We start from the raw sequence: 17,004 nt of genomic DNA, 5'->3' as shown, positions 1-17,004 counted from the left end.
GCAGTGCTCTGAAAAAACGAAACCAAATGGTTTCGTTATTTTTTTTGTATTGCAACTCGTTTTCCTTTAAGGAAAACGTGCTGCAATACAAAAAAAAACGGCTTTATTTAAAAAGCGGTCACAGACATGGAGGTCTGCTGTCTCCAGCAGGCCAAAATCGCTATGGGGTCAGAAAATGCGCCACACCTCATTAATATTAATGAGGTGGGTCTTTGCGACCCCATAGCAATTCGCAGACGGTGTCTGAGACACCGTTCTGCATCCGGTTTTGCGACTTGGAAATTGCGAGTCACACCAACTTGCAATTTCCGATTCGCAAAATCGGAAATTACTACATCTGGCCCTGTATCCTTTTCACTTGGCCTTATTTCAGTTTGCTTTGACAGGACATCGTAAAAGGAGGGTAAGTTGTTCAAGACTTGAGTAGAAATCCCTGTGATGGAGACATAGAATTACAAGTAAGTTACTTTTCCTTCCCAATAATGGGTTTAGCTGTTTAGTGATTGATTGAGTGAGTGAGATCCCATAAGGAAAACAAGGATTACTACTAATTTATTCTGCAGCAACGATTTCCTGCACCACAATTCGTATATCGTTTCCGGTCCCCTCAATATGTAGTGTTACCTGATCACAGGCATACAGTATGTGTGGATACAAGGTTAAAGGTCCATTTGCAGGCATTTCCTCATGTTGCAAGTTCTGGTGATGTATAGAGAAAGGGACTTTTACCACACATGGTGCTTCCCCCTGCACTTCAGCAGCCAAAGAAGGCTACTGAGGGCTCCCCCCGCTTCCACCTTAAATCCCTGGGTCTGCCACCATGAACACTGAGGTAGGATCTTCAAGAGATGTACTGAAGGTCAAGCCTTCTAAAGCATCTGTCACCCATGGTTTACTGTCTCCCACGAACTGTGCATTGCAGTATAAGGTTCTACAGTAAATCCAGTGCTGCAGAGCCTCTGATTAAACTTGTATAGTCTGGCAGTGTGGCATCTTCTAAAATCAAAAAAGATTCTCAGCAGCATTGTTGACATTGCAGAGGAAACGTGAGTTGTATGGATTGCAGTATGCTGTCCAAATCTAGAAGGTATGCTGATGCTACTGCCAGACTCCAGTATCATCCATCCCACGCCTTCAATTTGATGGATAGAGCTGACTGCAATAGGTGTCTGTGTGGGCACAGAAAGATGTGACAAGCAATCAATGCCCTTATATCTCCTGTTTAGTTTTGAACAGGTTAGTGGGTCCCTGTAGTTTAGAAATGCCAGGTGAGATGAGCTGCATTATGACCATTCAAGTTCCTCTGTAAACAGTATTGCTTTGTAGTGGTTTGCCAAACAGAAGTTTTGGACAATAGAATGTCTGTGTAAATTGTAAAACATTGCATATCAGCTGTAGAGAGCATGAGACTGTTTTAAAGATTAGTTTCTTAAATTGTCGTACATTTTAGCACAAAACTTTTGTGGGACAAGCAGGTTAAGTTGTGTTATCCCTGAGCAGGTATACTGACCATTGAATCTAAAACCTAAAACTGTAGAACTTGTTTATGACTGGAGACCACCAGACCCATTAGGGCTTCCATTTTTATACTTTCTCTCTTCAAAAATAAATAACATATCATTATCAGCAAGTTGGCTCAGTGGGTTACGTGCTCACAGCTATAATCTGTGCGAGCTGTAGATCAACGGCTTTACTCCTGGCAAGGCCAATTCAGCAGTCTTCCTTATTAGATCAGTAATCTGAGTTCTCTTCTTTTGATATAATGATACCCGTTTATTTTTAGCACTGTAAATTACAATGGTTATTCTACACCAGCTGAACCTTATGTATTGCTATGATTTTCATGCCTATTTCCTCCTTTTGTATGTTTCTCTTTATTTTGTTTTTTTGCAGTTTTTTCACAATCACATTGCTGGTCATATTTCTTACATAGGGATTGTAGAGTAATTGTAATAACAGTAATTTAGAGCGCTATGAAATAATGTGTTATTAAGCACTATATAATAATTGCGTATGATTCTTCTTACTACCAGCCTGGGTACTACCTTTTGTCGGTCTCTAACTTTCTTGAACTTGTTTTACTCTCTTTTTTTTCACCATAGCAAGTGAGCAGATGTTTGATGTTTTCAGTGAAGCAGGTGTTTGATATGATTCTGAACCTTATATTGTGATGTCACAAGTTGCTAAATTTCTGTTGTCTGACATCTGTGGCTTTTGCTAGGTATAAAAAAAACTGTTGCTGGCCTCTCCACATGACTTATCTTTTTCCTTGCTTCATCCAGGGTTGTCATGGCTTGAGTTTACTCTAGAAACTATATGATAACATATCTGCATTCAGTGCTACTCATTTGTGGTTTTCTTGGACCTAGTCACTGCACTCCTTGTATGTACAGTGATGTTCCTGCCAGAAGATCAAGACAATTAGTATTAAGTTCTTCTAAAATGTTATGTCAATTTTCTTCCCCTTACGGGTGCCAATTATTCTAAAGGTCTTTCTTCTTTGTCTTATTCTGTTTCGTTTTTAAGCTCTTGAAATCACCAGGAGAGACTTTTTGTCCATCTATTCTGACATTGTTATTGCATATTTTCTGCTCATTGTTGAGCTTCTCTTCACTTACATTATGTTTCCAAAGAAATGTAGAACATAAATGCGTTTATTGATTTTCATTTCAGCCGAAATGTCCTACAGGGTATGGAATCCACCTTTTTTGTGTGGTCAGGTTTTTCAGCTATTGCTGGGCCCTATATTTTTGCTGGCTGTAGAACTCTGTGCATTTTACCCCTGCTAACCAGTGATAAAATGTTTGTGCTCCTCCTTTCAAGATGGTAAAATTGAGATACTCCTAATTGGAATATTGTTGCCTACCTATATGTCCCTAGTATACGGTACCAAGTGTACATAGGGCCATAAGTTAAATGTCACTAGTGGACTGCAGCACGTATTGTGCCATCTACTGCAGTGTCAATGCAAACATGTCTGCAGGACTACCATTTGTTTGGATGTGCAGTTTAAACTGCAATTTTGAAATGTCAAAATACCCCCTTTTGACAGGTCAAAACCTTCCTTTTATATGTTCATAAGTCCATCATGAGTAGCCCTTACTGCCCAAAAGGCAGGGTGCATAGTTTTTAGAAGAAAGACATTTAAAAGCTTCACGTTAAACATGTCTGTACAGAAAAAAGAAAAAAAAAAAAAAAAAAAGGCCCCAGGCACTACCCTCACTATAGGAGGGTTGACTGTTAGATAGGAAATCATTGGGATACTGTATTGCATTTAATGGGGTTATCTCCAGCTTGAAAAACGCTACAACGTATCCTCTTGGACTTTTTCAAATATTTATTATAAGCCCAATTTACCGGTGAAGTCAGATTTGTAATAACTATTTTGCAAAAGGTACTTTTAGAAAAGTAACTTTTCCCAGCCGAAGGCCTCTGGAGGTCCATTTACATTTGGTATCCCAATTCCACCAGCTAGTAATTGGCATTTGAATAGGTGCTAATGGGTGTGACATGTCTCTCAGGAGCAAACAATATTTTGCCTGAATGGGCAGACATTGCAGTTCTGACCCTTATATAATACACACTGTGGTGCTTTGAGCATCCTTTTTTAAATTCTACTTGGATATTCGATCCTGCTTGACAAGTCTGCTATTTTAGGTTATCTGATATCCCAGCAGTGTCCTTCCTTTATTCCCCCAGCCAGACAGGCTCCACTTACACTGGGTCTCTTTTTTGCGTATAATTGTCAAAGCCAGCACAACAGGTCTGCTGGGTTTATTATTTCATTGGTGAGAGTGGATGACTTTTGAATCTTATGTTACTGATTTTAGCAGCATTGCTGATGTTTTTCTTTTTGTAGCTCTTTTTGTATTCAATTTTAGTTTTACTGCTTTCATGTGCAGAGGGAGTCAGATTTACAACTGGTGTGAGACATGCTGCCTTCTTGTTTTATCTATTTGTTTTTATTACCTTATTTTTTTGTGTATACTGTATACTATAGCTCCCAGACCTTCCCCCCTTCTCACTCTAGTGTCGCGGATGATTGAGTGCCAAAGTGCTTTGAGTACACTGGGCTGGTAGATATTCTGAGGCTGCGCCAAATAGGCCTCTTGTTCATCTGGAAGCCTGGAATCCTGTGTCACAGAATTGCGTAAAAAAGGCAATAAGAGTACGAGCCATTCTCAGTCTCTATGTATTCGGCAGACTCTTTGTGGTCTGTGGAGCGGATTTCATTGTTCGGATGGTAGTGATTTTGCTTGTATATGCCCTTGGATTATTGAAATAACCACGTGATGGAGCTGAACTCTAGGCTAAGGAGGCCGTATTGTACGGCTGCTAAAGAATAACTCTTTTAAGTCTGCTTTTGATAATGTGTTTCGGTTCCATCAATCATGTACTTGTATAGTTTGTGCTGCCTAGATACACAGGTTTGCAGTTGGCTTATTTGAACTTCAGCTCTGCTTCCGCGACCACTGTTGACTGTCTCCTTAAATCACATCTTCTTTTAGGTTTCTGTCCTGTGACAAACATTTCAATCACATACTTCTGGTTGGCAGGCTTTGTTGTGCATTCTGCACTACTGGATAATTCCACGCCTGTACTTCAGCATGGAATGTTAGAGCATGATTAGAGTGGGCAGGGAATTTTTTTTAATGTTGTGGGGTTGGGCGGGACTTGGAAGGGGCAACAAAAAGAAGATAGGTGCACAAGGGACCACTTTAATACAAAATAAACATGTATTGGCAAAGCCAGTCAGAATCGCCTGTGCAAGATCTATTGGCTTTGTCAATTTTTTTTAACGACTGGCAAGCAACGAAGACTGGGCAAGCACCTAAAGGGAAAAAAGTGCCTCTGAAAGTGCGAGCAGTGTATCTACAGAAGGTGGAACAAGGAAGCAGTATTTAGGGCAAGCTCCAGGGGAGCGGCAAACACATGGAGAGGAAATGAGAAGAAGCAAGGAAATGAGAGTGACTAAGTAATGGGTGGGCTCTAAGCTCTGTGTAAGCTAACAAAATGCCTTGCAAGCGGCAGCGCATACATTGTCTCAGATGAGACCTAAAAAGAAGGTAGGCCATGGAGAACAAAAAAGTTCCAAAGTATGGCCCGCCTTCACAAGCATCAGAAGAGACTTGCCTTTGCTGGAATGAGAAAACTGGCTCCAGGCAAGGGTGGCACCAAAAGAAGGTATGGAGTAGGAAGGGAGAAGGGCTTCGAAGTGGTGTGCTCTCTGCTGAAAAGTTGCCAACACAAAGCATGTTCGAGGGAGTGTCATGTGGGGAGATGACCTAAAACCAGCATCTTCTCCCTATTACCTCCTCTGCACGGCCACTTATGAATACAGTGAGTAGAACCTGTTTTTCGTGGCGGCTAAAATTAATGGTTCTTCAGTGAGTTTGTCTGCTGTGTGCGGTGTACTTCTGGAGGAATTCTTTCACTTTTTGACCTTCTGGATACTTCTAAACCAAGGCAAACGTTTTCCCTCTGAAAGACATTTTAAGACAGAGTGTAGTTCAATTTAGAATTTGGTATCTAATGATTGTCTGCCAAATTATTCATATCTTCGTTGTGATGTAAAAAAAAAAAAACGTTAGTCTTGGTTGCAAATGTGGTTTTTGTGATATTCCTTGTGGTAGTCGTTTATCCTTTGGTGGATCTTGGTCATTTATAACCGTTAAGATATTCTCACAATGTCAATTTTTATAAAATATACAGGCAAATGATACATAAGGTGTTGTGACTTACTTCCTTCTAAACTGCTAGTCGCCACAAGTCATAATGTCATGCATCAGCTTCCCCTCTATCTTCTGTTCATCTGGAGAGGATTCCATAACCCAAGGCTATTATAAACTTTATCTTTCATATTGAGGACAGCTTTTCTGGGCTGGGACATTTACCAGTCCTTATCTTTATCTAGCACTTTTTAATCTGAAGAAACAATTGGATAGTTTTTTCTGCTCTGGGACATTTACCTGCCTTTATCTTTGTCGAACACTTTTTAATGTGGAGAAACAATTTTCAGTAGTTTTCAGTCAGTCTTACAGGAGGGTGCTGCTTCTCATTTTTTCTTCATGACACACCTCCGTTTATGCCTGTAAAACATGTTGTGCGAAATAGGCTGATAGGATGGAGAATGTGTTTGGGCATTCCAGATGGAGTACTGCTCAGAGTCGACTCTGCACAGATGTCCATCCAGGATGACAGTAGAAAGGGAAGGAAGACTACTTTAGTTTAAAATCAGTCTGCAAATACAGGTTATGCTGGTCCTAGAATAAGGGCTTTCACTGTTTCTATACTCAGAAAATGTACTGTGTCCTTGTGGGATGTCAAACTTGTATTTTATTCTCAGTAATCCCCCTCAACCTACTGCCAAATTTCAAAGATTCCACTGACATTGAGACTTTTGTTGTTGCAAACCTTGCTTTTTGTAGAGTAACCAGATAAGAATCCTTTCTTCCCTGTTGAAGGCTTCATTACAAACGTATTTGCAGTCTCGACGTTAGTGGTTTTATTGATTTCTCCCCTCTGCCATTATTATCCTTAGATATTGATAATCTGCATCCATGTAATGGCTTCCGGAAGCCAAAGACTCAAATTACTCAGATGTAAGAACCTCGTATGTCTATAACCAAAATCTTTTTGTATCCCTCCAAATTCTCTCTTCTGAGAGTCTTGCCTACCTATGCCATTCCTTGACTTATATTTCCCTTATTTAAGGGGCAATTAAAATGGAATTGATGGCTCCTTATATCAAAATCCTATTGCAATTGAACTTACTTATGAAAAGAGAAAACACTAGACTTGTTTTAGATATGAATTTAATTACATAAGTGACACATTTGTTAATTCACTTTTGCTCTGGGGTTGCACACTTATCCAGAGATATCCTAATGTTTATATATTTGAAGGAGATACATGAAAAATGCGATTGCAAGTGAGTATTTTTGCTTTTGGGTCTTCTTGCTCAACAGTTCATAGAGATGGATTGGAAACACCAAGTTGCTTTTTTTGTTTCACTGTAGCCTATGTTGGAAAGAGCTTCTAAGAGATACGTGTTCCACAATACGTTTTAGTAAGCACTGAAATTGGTTATCCTTTTTCATTAGCTTGTCTTTCCTATTTTAGGGAACACAACATTTCCTACCTATTATGAAAGAAAGTTTACATTCTATTAAAAACACAGAGACAAAGATTAGGCATTTCATTCTCTGCTTTTATTCTCAGCTACCAAATGAACTTGAAATCCAATGAGTCAATTAAAAATCACTATTCCAGCAACCAGTCACATACAAGCAGATCCATTATAACAATCCTCAAGAAACAAATACCTCCCCTTGCTTTGTGGAATTTCTATTTCTCCGCGCATGGTGTTTGCTCTCATCAGCATTTGTTCTGCTCCTCTCAAAGTCAAAGTGAAGGTGTTTATCTAAGTTACCACATGAAGTACACCTTAACTTTATCGTATTTTATATATCACACATCACATTTCACAAACAATGTGTCCATTTTATTCACCACTAAGCATATTTTTCTCGTGCTGTCAACAGAGATAGTTAATACCCAACCCTGGAGTCTATTTTTAGGGTCGAGCCTGCAAGTGCATGCTCTAGCACGTGTCTCACTTGCGAGACTCTGTTGTGTAAAGTAAAGGGCTTTGAGCCCGGCTGTCACTTACCATTTGTTGGCTTGTGTTCAGGCCTGGCATCAGGTCCGTTCCTCTCTGTGGCGCAGGGACCAAGCACTGATTGATTCAACTTAATCAGTTTAACACATAATCGTGAAGTACACCCCAATCCGCCACACCACTATCCACCCCACTTACTCCACATCAATCCACCCAACTCCAATCCAAACCACTCGCCCCAATCCGTCTTGACCCAGCCCAATCCTCCCAACTCTCTCTAATCTAATCTGCCCCACTCCAATTCACCCAACCGTAAACCAAAACAAGCTGCACCACTCCAAAACAATCTGCCCCACTCCAATTCAAAACAATCTGCCCCACTTCAATCCAAAACAATATGCCCCGCTCCAATTCAAAATATGGCAAACTCCAATCTGCCTCACTCCAATACAAGACAATCTGCCCCTCTCCAGTCTGCCCTACCCCAAAACAGTTGTCTGCCCCACTGCAGTCTGCTGCATCCCAATCCAAAACAATCTGCCGCACTCTAATCTGCCCCATTGCTATCCAATACAATCTGCCCCACTCCAACCTGCCCCTTCCCACCTGCCCCACTCCAGTCCAAAAGTCTGCCCCACTCAAATCCTTCCCACTACAGCCTGCCCCACTTCAATCCAAAACAATGCGCCCCACTCCAATCTCCCCTCTCCAGTCTGCCTCTCTCCAATCCATAGCAATCCACACCAACCCAATCCACCCTAATACAGTCTGCCCCTCTCCAATCACAACACCGCCGTACTCCAGTCTGCCCAGTCCATTCCAAATCATTCTGTTCCACTCTAATCCACCCCACTCAAATCTGCCTCATTCCAGTCTAAAACAATCTGCCACAATCCAAACCAACCTGCCCTACTTCAGTCCAAACCAACCTGCCCCACTCCAATACATTTTAATCTACCCCACTCCATTCTGCCCCCACTTTATTTCAAAACAACCTGCCCCACTCCAACCTGCACAACTCCACCCTTCCCCACTTCAATCCCAAACAACCCACTCCAATCCAAAACAGTTTGCCCCACTCCAATCCACCTCACCCCAAATCAGTCCACCTTCCCCAATCCAATCCACCCCACTACAATCCAGTCCTCCCCACAGCCATCCTGTCCACCCCAATCTAATCCATCCCAGCCCAGTTTAATCTACCCAACTACAATCCAACAAAACATCACCCCAATCCAATACACCTCTCCCCAGTCCACCCCACTCCAAACCTCCCCTACTTTAATCCAGTCCGCCCCTCCAGTCAGTCCACCCTCACCAATCCAATCCACCCCACCCCAATCCACCCCACTCCACACCAGTCCAATCCAATCTACCCCACTCAGATCCCCACCTCACCCCAATCCACTCCACCTCACCGAACTCCATTCCACCCCATCCCTATCCAATTCACCCCAATCAATCCAATTCACCCCATCCTACCATAATCCACCCATCAGTCCAATCCACTCCACCCCAGATACACCTCAATCCGAACCATCTCAACCCACTCCAGTCCACCCTACTCCAATCCAGTTCACCCAACCTCACCTCAGTGCAATCCACGCCAGTCCAATCCAACTCACCCCACCCCATTTCAATGCAGTCCACCCCACTACAATCCACGCCACTCTACCCTTACCTAGCCCACTCCATTCCAGTTCAGCCCACCACACTCCAATCCAGCCAGACTACCCCACTCTAGTCCACCAAACTCCAGTCCACCCCACTCCAATCCCAGTTCAGTCCACCCCACTCCAGTCCACTCCATCCACCCCACCACATTCCAATCCACCCTACCTCAAAGCAGTCTACCCCACCCCTTTTCAGTCTGCCCCACTCACTCCAATCCACCACACTCTACCCCACCCTAATACACCCCACTCCAAGCCATCCAGCCCGCCCCACTCCATCCAGCCCACCCAACTCCAATCCAATCCACCCCACCCCAAGGATGTTAACCTACCAGTTCACCAGTCCACTCCAATCAAATCCAGTCCATCTACCCCATTCAAGTCCTATCCACCCCACTCCACCCTATTCCTCCCTGCTCTGACAGTCTCTGCCACTGAACTCTACTCCCCTCTACTCAACTCAACAACACTCTACTCTTCCTACGCCACTTTATGACATTCCAGCAAATCCACTCCCACACTACACTCTGACACTTCACGCCGCTAACTTTTAGCCTTGCTGAAAAGCAGTCACACTGGTGTACAACATGGCAAAACACATTGCCAAAACCAATAGCTCTCTTATAGGTGAGACCTATTGGCTTTGTAAATGCTTGTACTTACCTGGGGATTGTGGAATGCCAGAAGGTAGTTGAGATAATCCCCACCATGTCCTCAATAGATTTTAAACTTTCTGTCACAATATCTTGGAAATTTGCATTCTCTGTCAGGACGAGAAGTGTGGAATAAGCACGTTTTTTGTTTATTGGTTTTGACTTATGCTGTGCTTACAATGACAGTAATATACCCATAGTTGGCTTTTGTACATATTATAGAATAGGTCACTTTCGTGATACACGCAATAAAATCCAGGCAAGCTTCTTGCTGGTTCATTGGCATTGTGATTGGACAAGCAAAAGATCACAGAATAAATACATAAGTATAGTCACTAACAAGCAATCTCGAAGAACAAAAAATAGCACTCTGTGATTTATTTTTCATATAGAGGTTCAGAGATGTTCTGGCTGACGAGGATGCTGTGTGTTGGTGATAGGAGTCAATTGCGTAGAGTCACTCGCTCTCCTTCCTAAATCCAGATATGTCCTCTGCTTTGAGATACTCCCCAAGTTCAATAGGGGTTCGTCCCAGATGTGGACAAATGGTCTTCTCCATAGGTGTATCTTTTCCTCAGTTTTTAGTGCAAGGTTTTCAGATGTGACCCACTTACCCATATCATATTGCAGTTTATCACCTAGAGCCAGTGACCTATCTGCCCTGTGCACTGCTGTTCACCTTTTGACTATGGTAAATGCCAGATATTTCAATCTGTTTCCAGTTTGTTTTTGTTTTGGGGTAAAGGCTCAGTAAGCAAGGCCATGAAGCATAACAGGGCCACTGTGTCCAGCAGCCTCTGTAGGTGGTCATTATCGACCTCCAGAGTACCTGGATTGCCTAAACCATGATCTGCATTGAGATAATCAATTCTGGGGCACTTATAACCGATACTGAGAACAAAAGAAGTTTTAACTTTTTGGAGGCCGTCAGGGTCATATGTTAATAATTAAATCAATTGTATTTAAATGTCACTTTCCTGAAGACCTGCAAATGTTTTAGGACTCTTTCACACTGCCTTCTGTTTTAGGCTTTATTTACCCAGGTTGTTCTCTCATTCAGTTTTCGATCCTGAGAAATAACTCTTAGTTATGTCTAATAAGGATCTATTATACCAGGGTACCAGCCTGACACTATATCCTGATGTAACTATCAATAGTAGGTCTTTGTGTGTGACAGGTTCTTATGAGCAGTCACTAGTCAATGGGTTACCAGACTCTCACCCACCTTATAACGACTTCCGGCTACATATGGCATGTTATAGTTCCCAGAGTGCACTAGTCTGAACTCTCTCTTGTTGAGGGAAGCATGGTAGCCCACCATAGTGGTATGGGTACCTGAGGGCTGCATGGCCACAGAAAAACAGTTTGTCAACTGGTCTCCTCTCTCTGTTCCCGCCACCAACCTGTCTCCCTGAATAAAGCAGCACCCCCTCCTGAGTGTGCTTGCCATTTACCCACAAAAGGTGTCTTCTCCTTTGAAGTTTGCCTTTTTGGCCAACATCCCATGTGGCTTTCTGTGAGGTGGACGTAACGCCACTCTCAGCGGCAGGCCTTTATTGTTCCTGTGGTTGGGAGTTGTTCACATTTACAGAAGGCTGTCTGGTGGCTGGAGTTTGTGAATAGCCACTGGAGAAACTGGGCAACAAAGTGGCAACTTTATAAAAGTTGCATTTCCTTAAAAGTGACATTAAATTCGACTTGGGCATTTGGTCAGGTTTACTACCAGGTTAATTGATACATTGAAGTACCCATTATAGTGTTCCCATTCAGAAGTTACTCTGTAATCCTGTACTTGCCAATGTGGCCACCAGCCTTTCCACAATAAAACTAACAATTTGGGACTATTACTATTAGGATATATTGAAGTAAATGTCCTACTTAATAATATACAGTTTCCTGCCTTAGGGCTTAATAGGCCTTCCTTAGGGGAGATGTATGTATATCATTAATGGAAATGTGTGCTTTGCCACTGTTTTAAATAGCAGTATCGATTTCATTTGTGATACTGCAAACCCTTAGCACCCAAAATAGAGCAGTACATATATGCATCAAACATGACAGTGCTAATGAATTCAAGAAACTTAATATAACCATCTTAAAAAGGCTTCTGAACAATGAAGAAAGATGAAATCCTCTTTTCTTGAGGATATGTTATATATATTGGATTTTGTATTTGATTGGTTGTTGGACTAGTGTTTTGTCTGTGGACTCGTGGAATTTATAGTTCTTTATGTTGATGATTGATATACCTGTTTCTTGTGGCTGGCTGACCATTTTCATGGATAAAGAAAATGCTTAATCCTCACCTCTTATCCAGAGATAGAATTGATGATAAATGTACAAATAAAATGTATCTCCTCATGTCAAAATGTCTGTTTCTTCTCTAAAGGGGAAAATTTGCTGCACTTGAGAACATCAGTTGCAAGATAAAATCAGGGTGTGAGGGACATCCACCGTGGCCTGAAGGCATTTGTACCAAGTGTCAGCCAAGTGCAATCACACTAAACAGACAGGTAAGACATACCAACTTCTTGATAGACTATTTATAATGCAAATGTAAAGCCCATTCCTGTAATACGTTACACCCAGTAGCCTTCTTGTCATAACCCATTGTAAAGCAGGAAGTTTGATTGTCTTGGCATCCTGGTAATATGGTCATGAAGACCAAATCTGAGAGCTTACCAACACCCATAAATAACTAGTGCTATTCCGGTGTGCAGCAAAGTGTAAGACTGCTGATCATACTGAAGTGAACACCAAAGAGTAAGTCCTTTTGACCAACTCAAGTGCTTCTACCATTATCCCAAGCTAAAGCAAAGAGTGAGACTATTATGGCACCCCTTGAGCTGCTGGCTGTAAACCAGTTTAGTATAGATTTTGATCATTATGGTACCTCTTGGACTGCGGAAAATATAGCAAATGTCACTATTAGTGATCACCCAATGGTATGCTCATCTTATTCAGCTGTAGAGCAAGGATGAGAGTATCTTGGCGCTGCATGGACCACTGATCATACATATGTAGATCTAAAGTACTCTGGTAGTCCTTTTACGTCTGGTATTACTGGTTAGAAATGGGGTGTCTGCTTGGCAGTGGTTTGCGCCCAGTCCAAGTAGGGTCCCTCACTCTAGTCAGATTAAGGGAGTCACACAGCTAAGATAACCCCTGCTGATCCCCTTGGTAGCTTGGCAAGGCACTCAGGCTTATCTCAGAGGCAATGTGTAAGGTATTTGTACAGACAGTAACCCACTGAAAACACCACAAAGGTACTCCACACCAGTTTAGAAAAATAGACAATATTTATCTGAGTAAAACTGGAACAAAATGACAAAAATTCAACTTACACAAAAAAAATACAGATTTGTAAAGATTACTTCTTAGTAAAGTGCTTAGAAACGCAATAGCTCCACCTGGGGCTATCACGGCGTCTTGACAGTCGTTCCCAACAGTCTGATGCCACTCGTGAGGGAGTGCGGGCCGGTCACTGAGTTGCACGGATCTGGGTACAGTAGCTTGAAAAACAATAAGTAAGCAAAGACGTTGCACGGAGTCGTGGAGGTGAGGCATCGCTGCAGCCGGTGCGGCGTTGGTTCCTTACTGCCACCGGGGAGGTGAGGTGTCTGTTCCTTACAGTTGCAGGTGGGGTGATGTGGCGTTAGCGGCGAGGCATCTGTTCCCTGCAACAAGTCAAGGTTGATGAATCCAGCAGGTCAAGACGTGAGGCGTCGACTTTGCGGTGTTGTGATCACATCACATGGCCATATGTGCTGTGGCGGAGTCGTGTGTCACGATGTCGGTGACACAACATTCTGCACTCATGCTGTGGTGCAACTTCAGAGGCGCTTCAGCAGCGTCAGGCCTGTGTTGCAGATCGCAGTCATTGCACTCACTGGAGCCCATGGCTCCGGTGCAGGCAGCGGCATAGAGTTGGACAGCAGCGCTGGTTCCGAAGTCGCTCTGTAGTCGATGTGCTTGGTTTCATCTTGCTTGCACCAGAACTCACACGCAAGGGCCCAGGAACTGGATATGCCACCACTTTGCAAGTCAGGACTCTCAGCAAGAGAGCCCAGGTGCTGGCAGATGAAGTCCCTGAGACTTCTTAACATGAGGCAAGCTCACTCCAAGCCTTTGGAGAACCTTTAAGAGCAGGATGTAAAAAGCAAAGCCCATTCCTTTCACTCCCAGAACAAAAGCAGCAAACAGTAGATCAGCACAGCAAAGCAACCAGCAGAGTGGCAGTCCTGTCTACACCATCCAGCTCTTCTTCCTGGCAGAATGTTCTCAGTCCAGAAGGATTCTAATTGTGTGGTGTCAGAGGCCCAGTACTTAGACCCATTTCTGTCTTTGAAGTTGGCAAACTTCAAAGGGAAGTCTTTGTAGTGCACAAGACCCTGCCTTTCCTGCCCTGGGCCCATACACACTCCAGGGGGTTGGAGACTGCTTTGTGTGAGGACAGGCACAGCCCTATTCAAATGCAAGTGTCCGCTCCTCCCACCACTCTAGTGAAGGAAGATCCATTAGGATATGCAGGGCAACCCTCAGCTCCCTTTGTGTGACTGTCTAGAGTGAATACACAAACAGCCCAACTGTCATCTTGACCCAGACATGTATTCTGCAGACAGGCAGAGGCACAGAATGGTTAAGCAAGAAAATTACTACTTTATAAAAGTGGCATTTTCAAACTTACAATTCAAAAAACAACTTCACCAAAAGATTTATTTTTAAATTGTGAATTTAGAGACCCCAAACTCTACATCTCTATCTGCTCCCAATGGAAAATTACCCTTGACGGATATTTCAAGGCAATCCACATGTTACCCTATTGGAGAGATAGTAATTGCAATAGTGAAAACAGAATTGAGCAGTATTTCACTCTCAGGCTATGTAAAACACACCATTGCGTGTCCTACACCTTGCCCATGGGGCTGCCTGGGTCCTACTGTAAGGGTGACTTGCATGTAGTAAAAGGGAAGGTTTGGGCATGGCAAGTGGGTGCATTTGCCAGGTCGAAATGGCAGTTAAAAACTGCACACACAGACATTGCAGTGGCAGGCTTGAGACATGTTTACAAGTCTACTCGTGTGGATGGCACAGTCAGTGTTGCAGGCCCACTATTAGTATTTGATTTACAAGCCCTCAGCAAACACTGTGTACTGTACTGGAAATTTACTAGTAAATCAGATATGCCAATCATGGAGAAATCAGTTGCCAGTACGCATATGCACTTTAGCACTGGTTAGCGGTGGTAAAGTGCCTAGAGTACTAAAACCAACAAAAGTAGGTCAGAAAAAATAGGAGGAAAAAGGCAATACGTTTGGGGATAATCCTGCAAAAAGGGCCAGTTTCACCGCTACCCCTGTGTGTATTTGTGTGGACTATCCTTACTCCTCACTGACTGGTGAAAATATCCCACTGTGGGGCAAAAGGTGGGCCACTGCTGGGTTCTCATAGGTATATTTTTCTCCAGTGTGGACAAAAAAGTGGTGATACTTTGCTGACAACTCGTGGGTTGCTTATAATGGCATTCAAAATCAAACCAGGATTTTCCAGATACCCCATACACTGCTTTTCATAATGCAGGGTTCAACTACATTGGTTCATCTTAGACTTCTGACTACACCACCAGGCTAAAGAAAGAGCTAAACTCATCTGGCACCTCACAGGTAACTGGTTTCACTCTCATGTAATACAGAGTGTGAAGTTATCCCAGCACCTCCTAGACATTGCAATAGTGTGAAGTTAGACAGAGTTTACTGGAGCTTCCAGAGACTGTTGATCATTTGAAAGTGGCTAGATTCTTGCTAAAACCTCAGTAAAGTAGCATAAGCACCAAGGCTTCAGCATGTATGTACCTGGGATCTGGAAAAATTTTCTAGTATCCATCAGGACCTCCCAATCCTGCTTCAGTTTAGGAAAGACCTGAAGACTCACTTCTTCAAAGAACACTACATCATGATGCTGCCATAGTCCACTTCCTCTCTGAGTAACCGCTTCAGTCATTTGTTGCTCCTATGGTTTTTTCCTAGATTCACACTGTACAAATGCCACATATACAACAAACTTAATTGACAATGCGCACCCATTTCAGATTGTTCCCTGACACTGAGTACATGAAGTGAAGACCCAGCTAAATGATTATATTCTTGTGGGTGAGATCATTGATGCGTTTAGAAGCAATACTTATTTGGGGTCTCCCTTAGATACTTTTTTAGGCAATGGTCTTTTGTTTTCTACTCTTCCAGCACTTGGGGGAGGTCACCTGATGTGATCCCCTAGACTCCTGGCCAGTTAGGGATACAGGTTGATGTAGTACCAGAAACTTGAGATGTTGTAGATTTCATGAGTCTCATCATTATTGACTCAACTGTGATGACCTCTAACACTCTGACCTCCTTTTGAGCATGGGTGTCTCAAGAAGTGTGGTGAGGTCTAAGCTTTGGTAACTTGTCCTAACATCTCTCGCTATTTATTCCACAGAAATACAGACATGTTGATAATATCATGTTTGAAAACCACACCATCGCTGACCGTTTCCTCGATTTCTGGAGGAAGACGGGAAACCAGCACATCGGCTATTTGTATGGGCGGTACACTGAACATAAGGACATCCCCCTGGGTATCCGAGCAGAGGTAGCTGCCATATATGAACCTCCACAGGTAAGACTACACAGTGTCTAGACATACAACTTTTTTCTGTGTACAAATAGTTCACCTGTTCTTTGTTTGATAATGTACAGGACAAAATATTCTTTTAAAAAAAAAACAAAAAAAATCTTGGGATGTTTTTCACCTTTTTTCGCAGCTGAAGAGATCACCTCACCACATGGAAATAGTGAAGAACATGTACCCTTTGTCAAGCAAGGCATGCACAATGGTTAACTGACTGTTAACTGTATTATTGAATTATCATTGTGAGTGGGTGCAACATGGAGAAGCATTTTGATCATTTTGGGCAATTGTAGATATGGAACTTTCTGCAATATTGCTCTTCCCTCCTGGCCAGCGCATATCTGCATGATTCTTGTTAAAGAGAAATTTTTCTTAGGGCAGTGGTAGT

The 17,004-nt window shown here is 42.7% G+C and overlaps 1 protein-coding gene across 1 annotated transcript in view; it reads left to right on the top strand.

Moving 5' to 3' along the window:
- NPLOC4 (NPL4 homolog, ubiquitin recognition factor) overlaps positions 1–17,004 on the top strand; it is a 340,333-nt gene that overhangs the window by 75,045 nt on the left and 248,284 nt on the right. The window contains exons 7-8 of the mRNA XM_069199778.1: positions 12,337–12,460; positions 16,425–16,604. Of these exons, the coding sequence (XP_069055879.1) occupies positions 12,337–12,460; positions 16,425–16,604 (304 nt within the window). The remainder of the gene's footprint in view (positions 1–12,336; positions 12,461–16,424; positions 16,605–17,004) is intronic.

This window comes from Pleurodeles waltl, chromosome 7 (assembly GCF_031143425.1).
Source record: "Pleurodeles waltl isolate 20211129_DDA chromosome 7, aPleWal1.hap1.20221129, whole genome shotgun sequence".
In the NCBI taxonomy this organism is placed as follows: domain Eukaryota; kingdom Metazoa; phylum Chordata; class Amphibia; order Caudata; family Salamandridae; genus Pleurodeles; species Pleurodeles waltl.
This window is presented reverse-complemented; position numbering and strand designations above follow the sequence as displayed.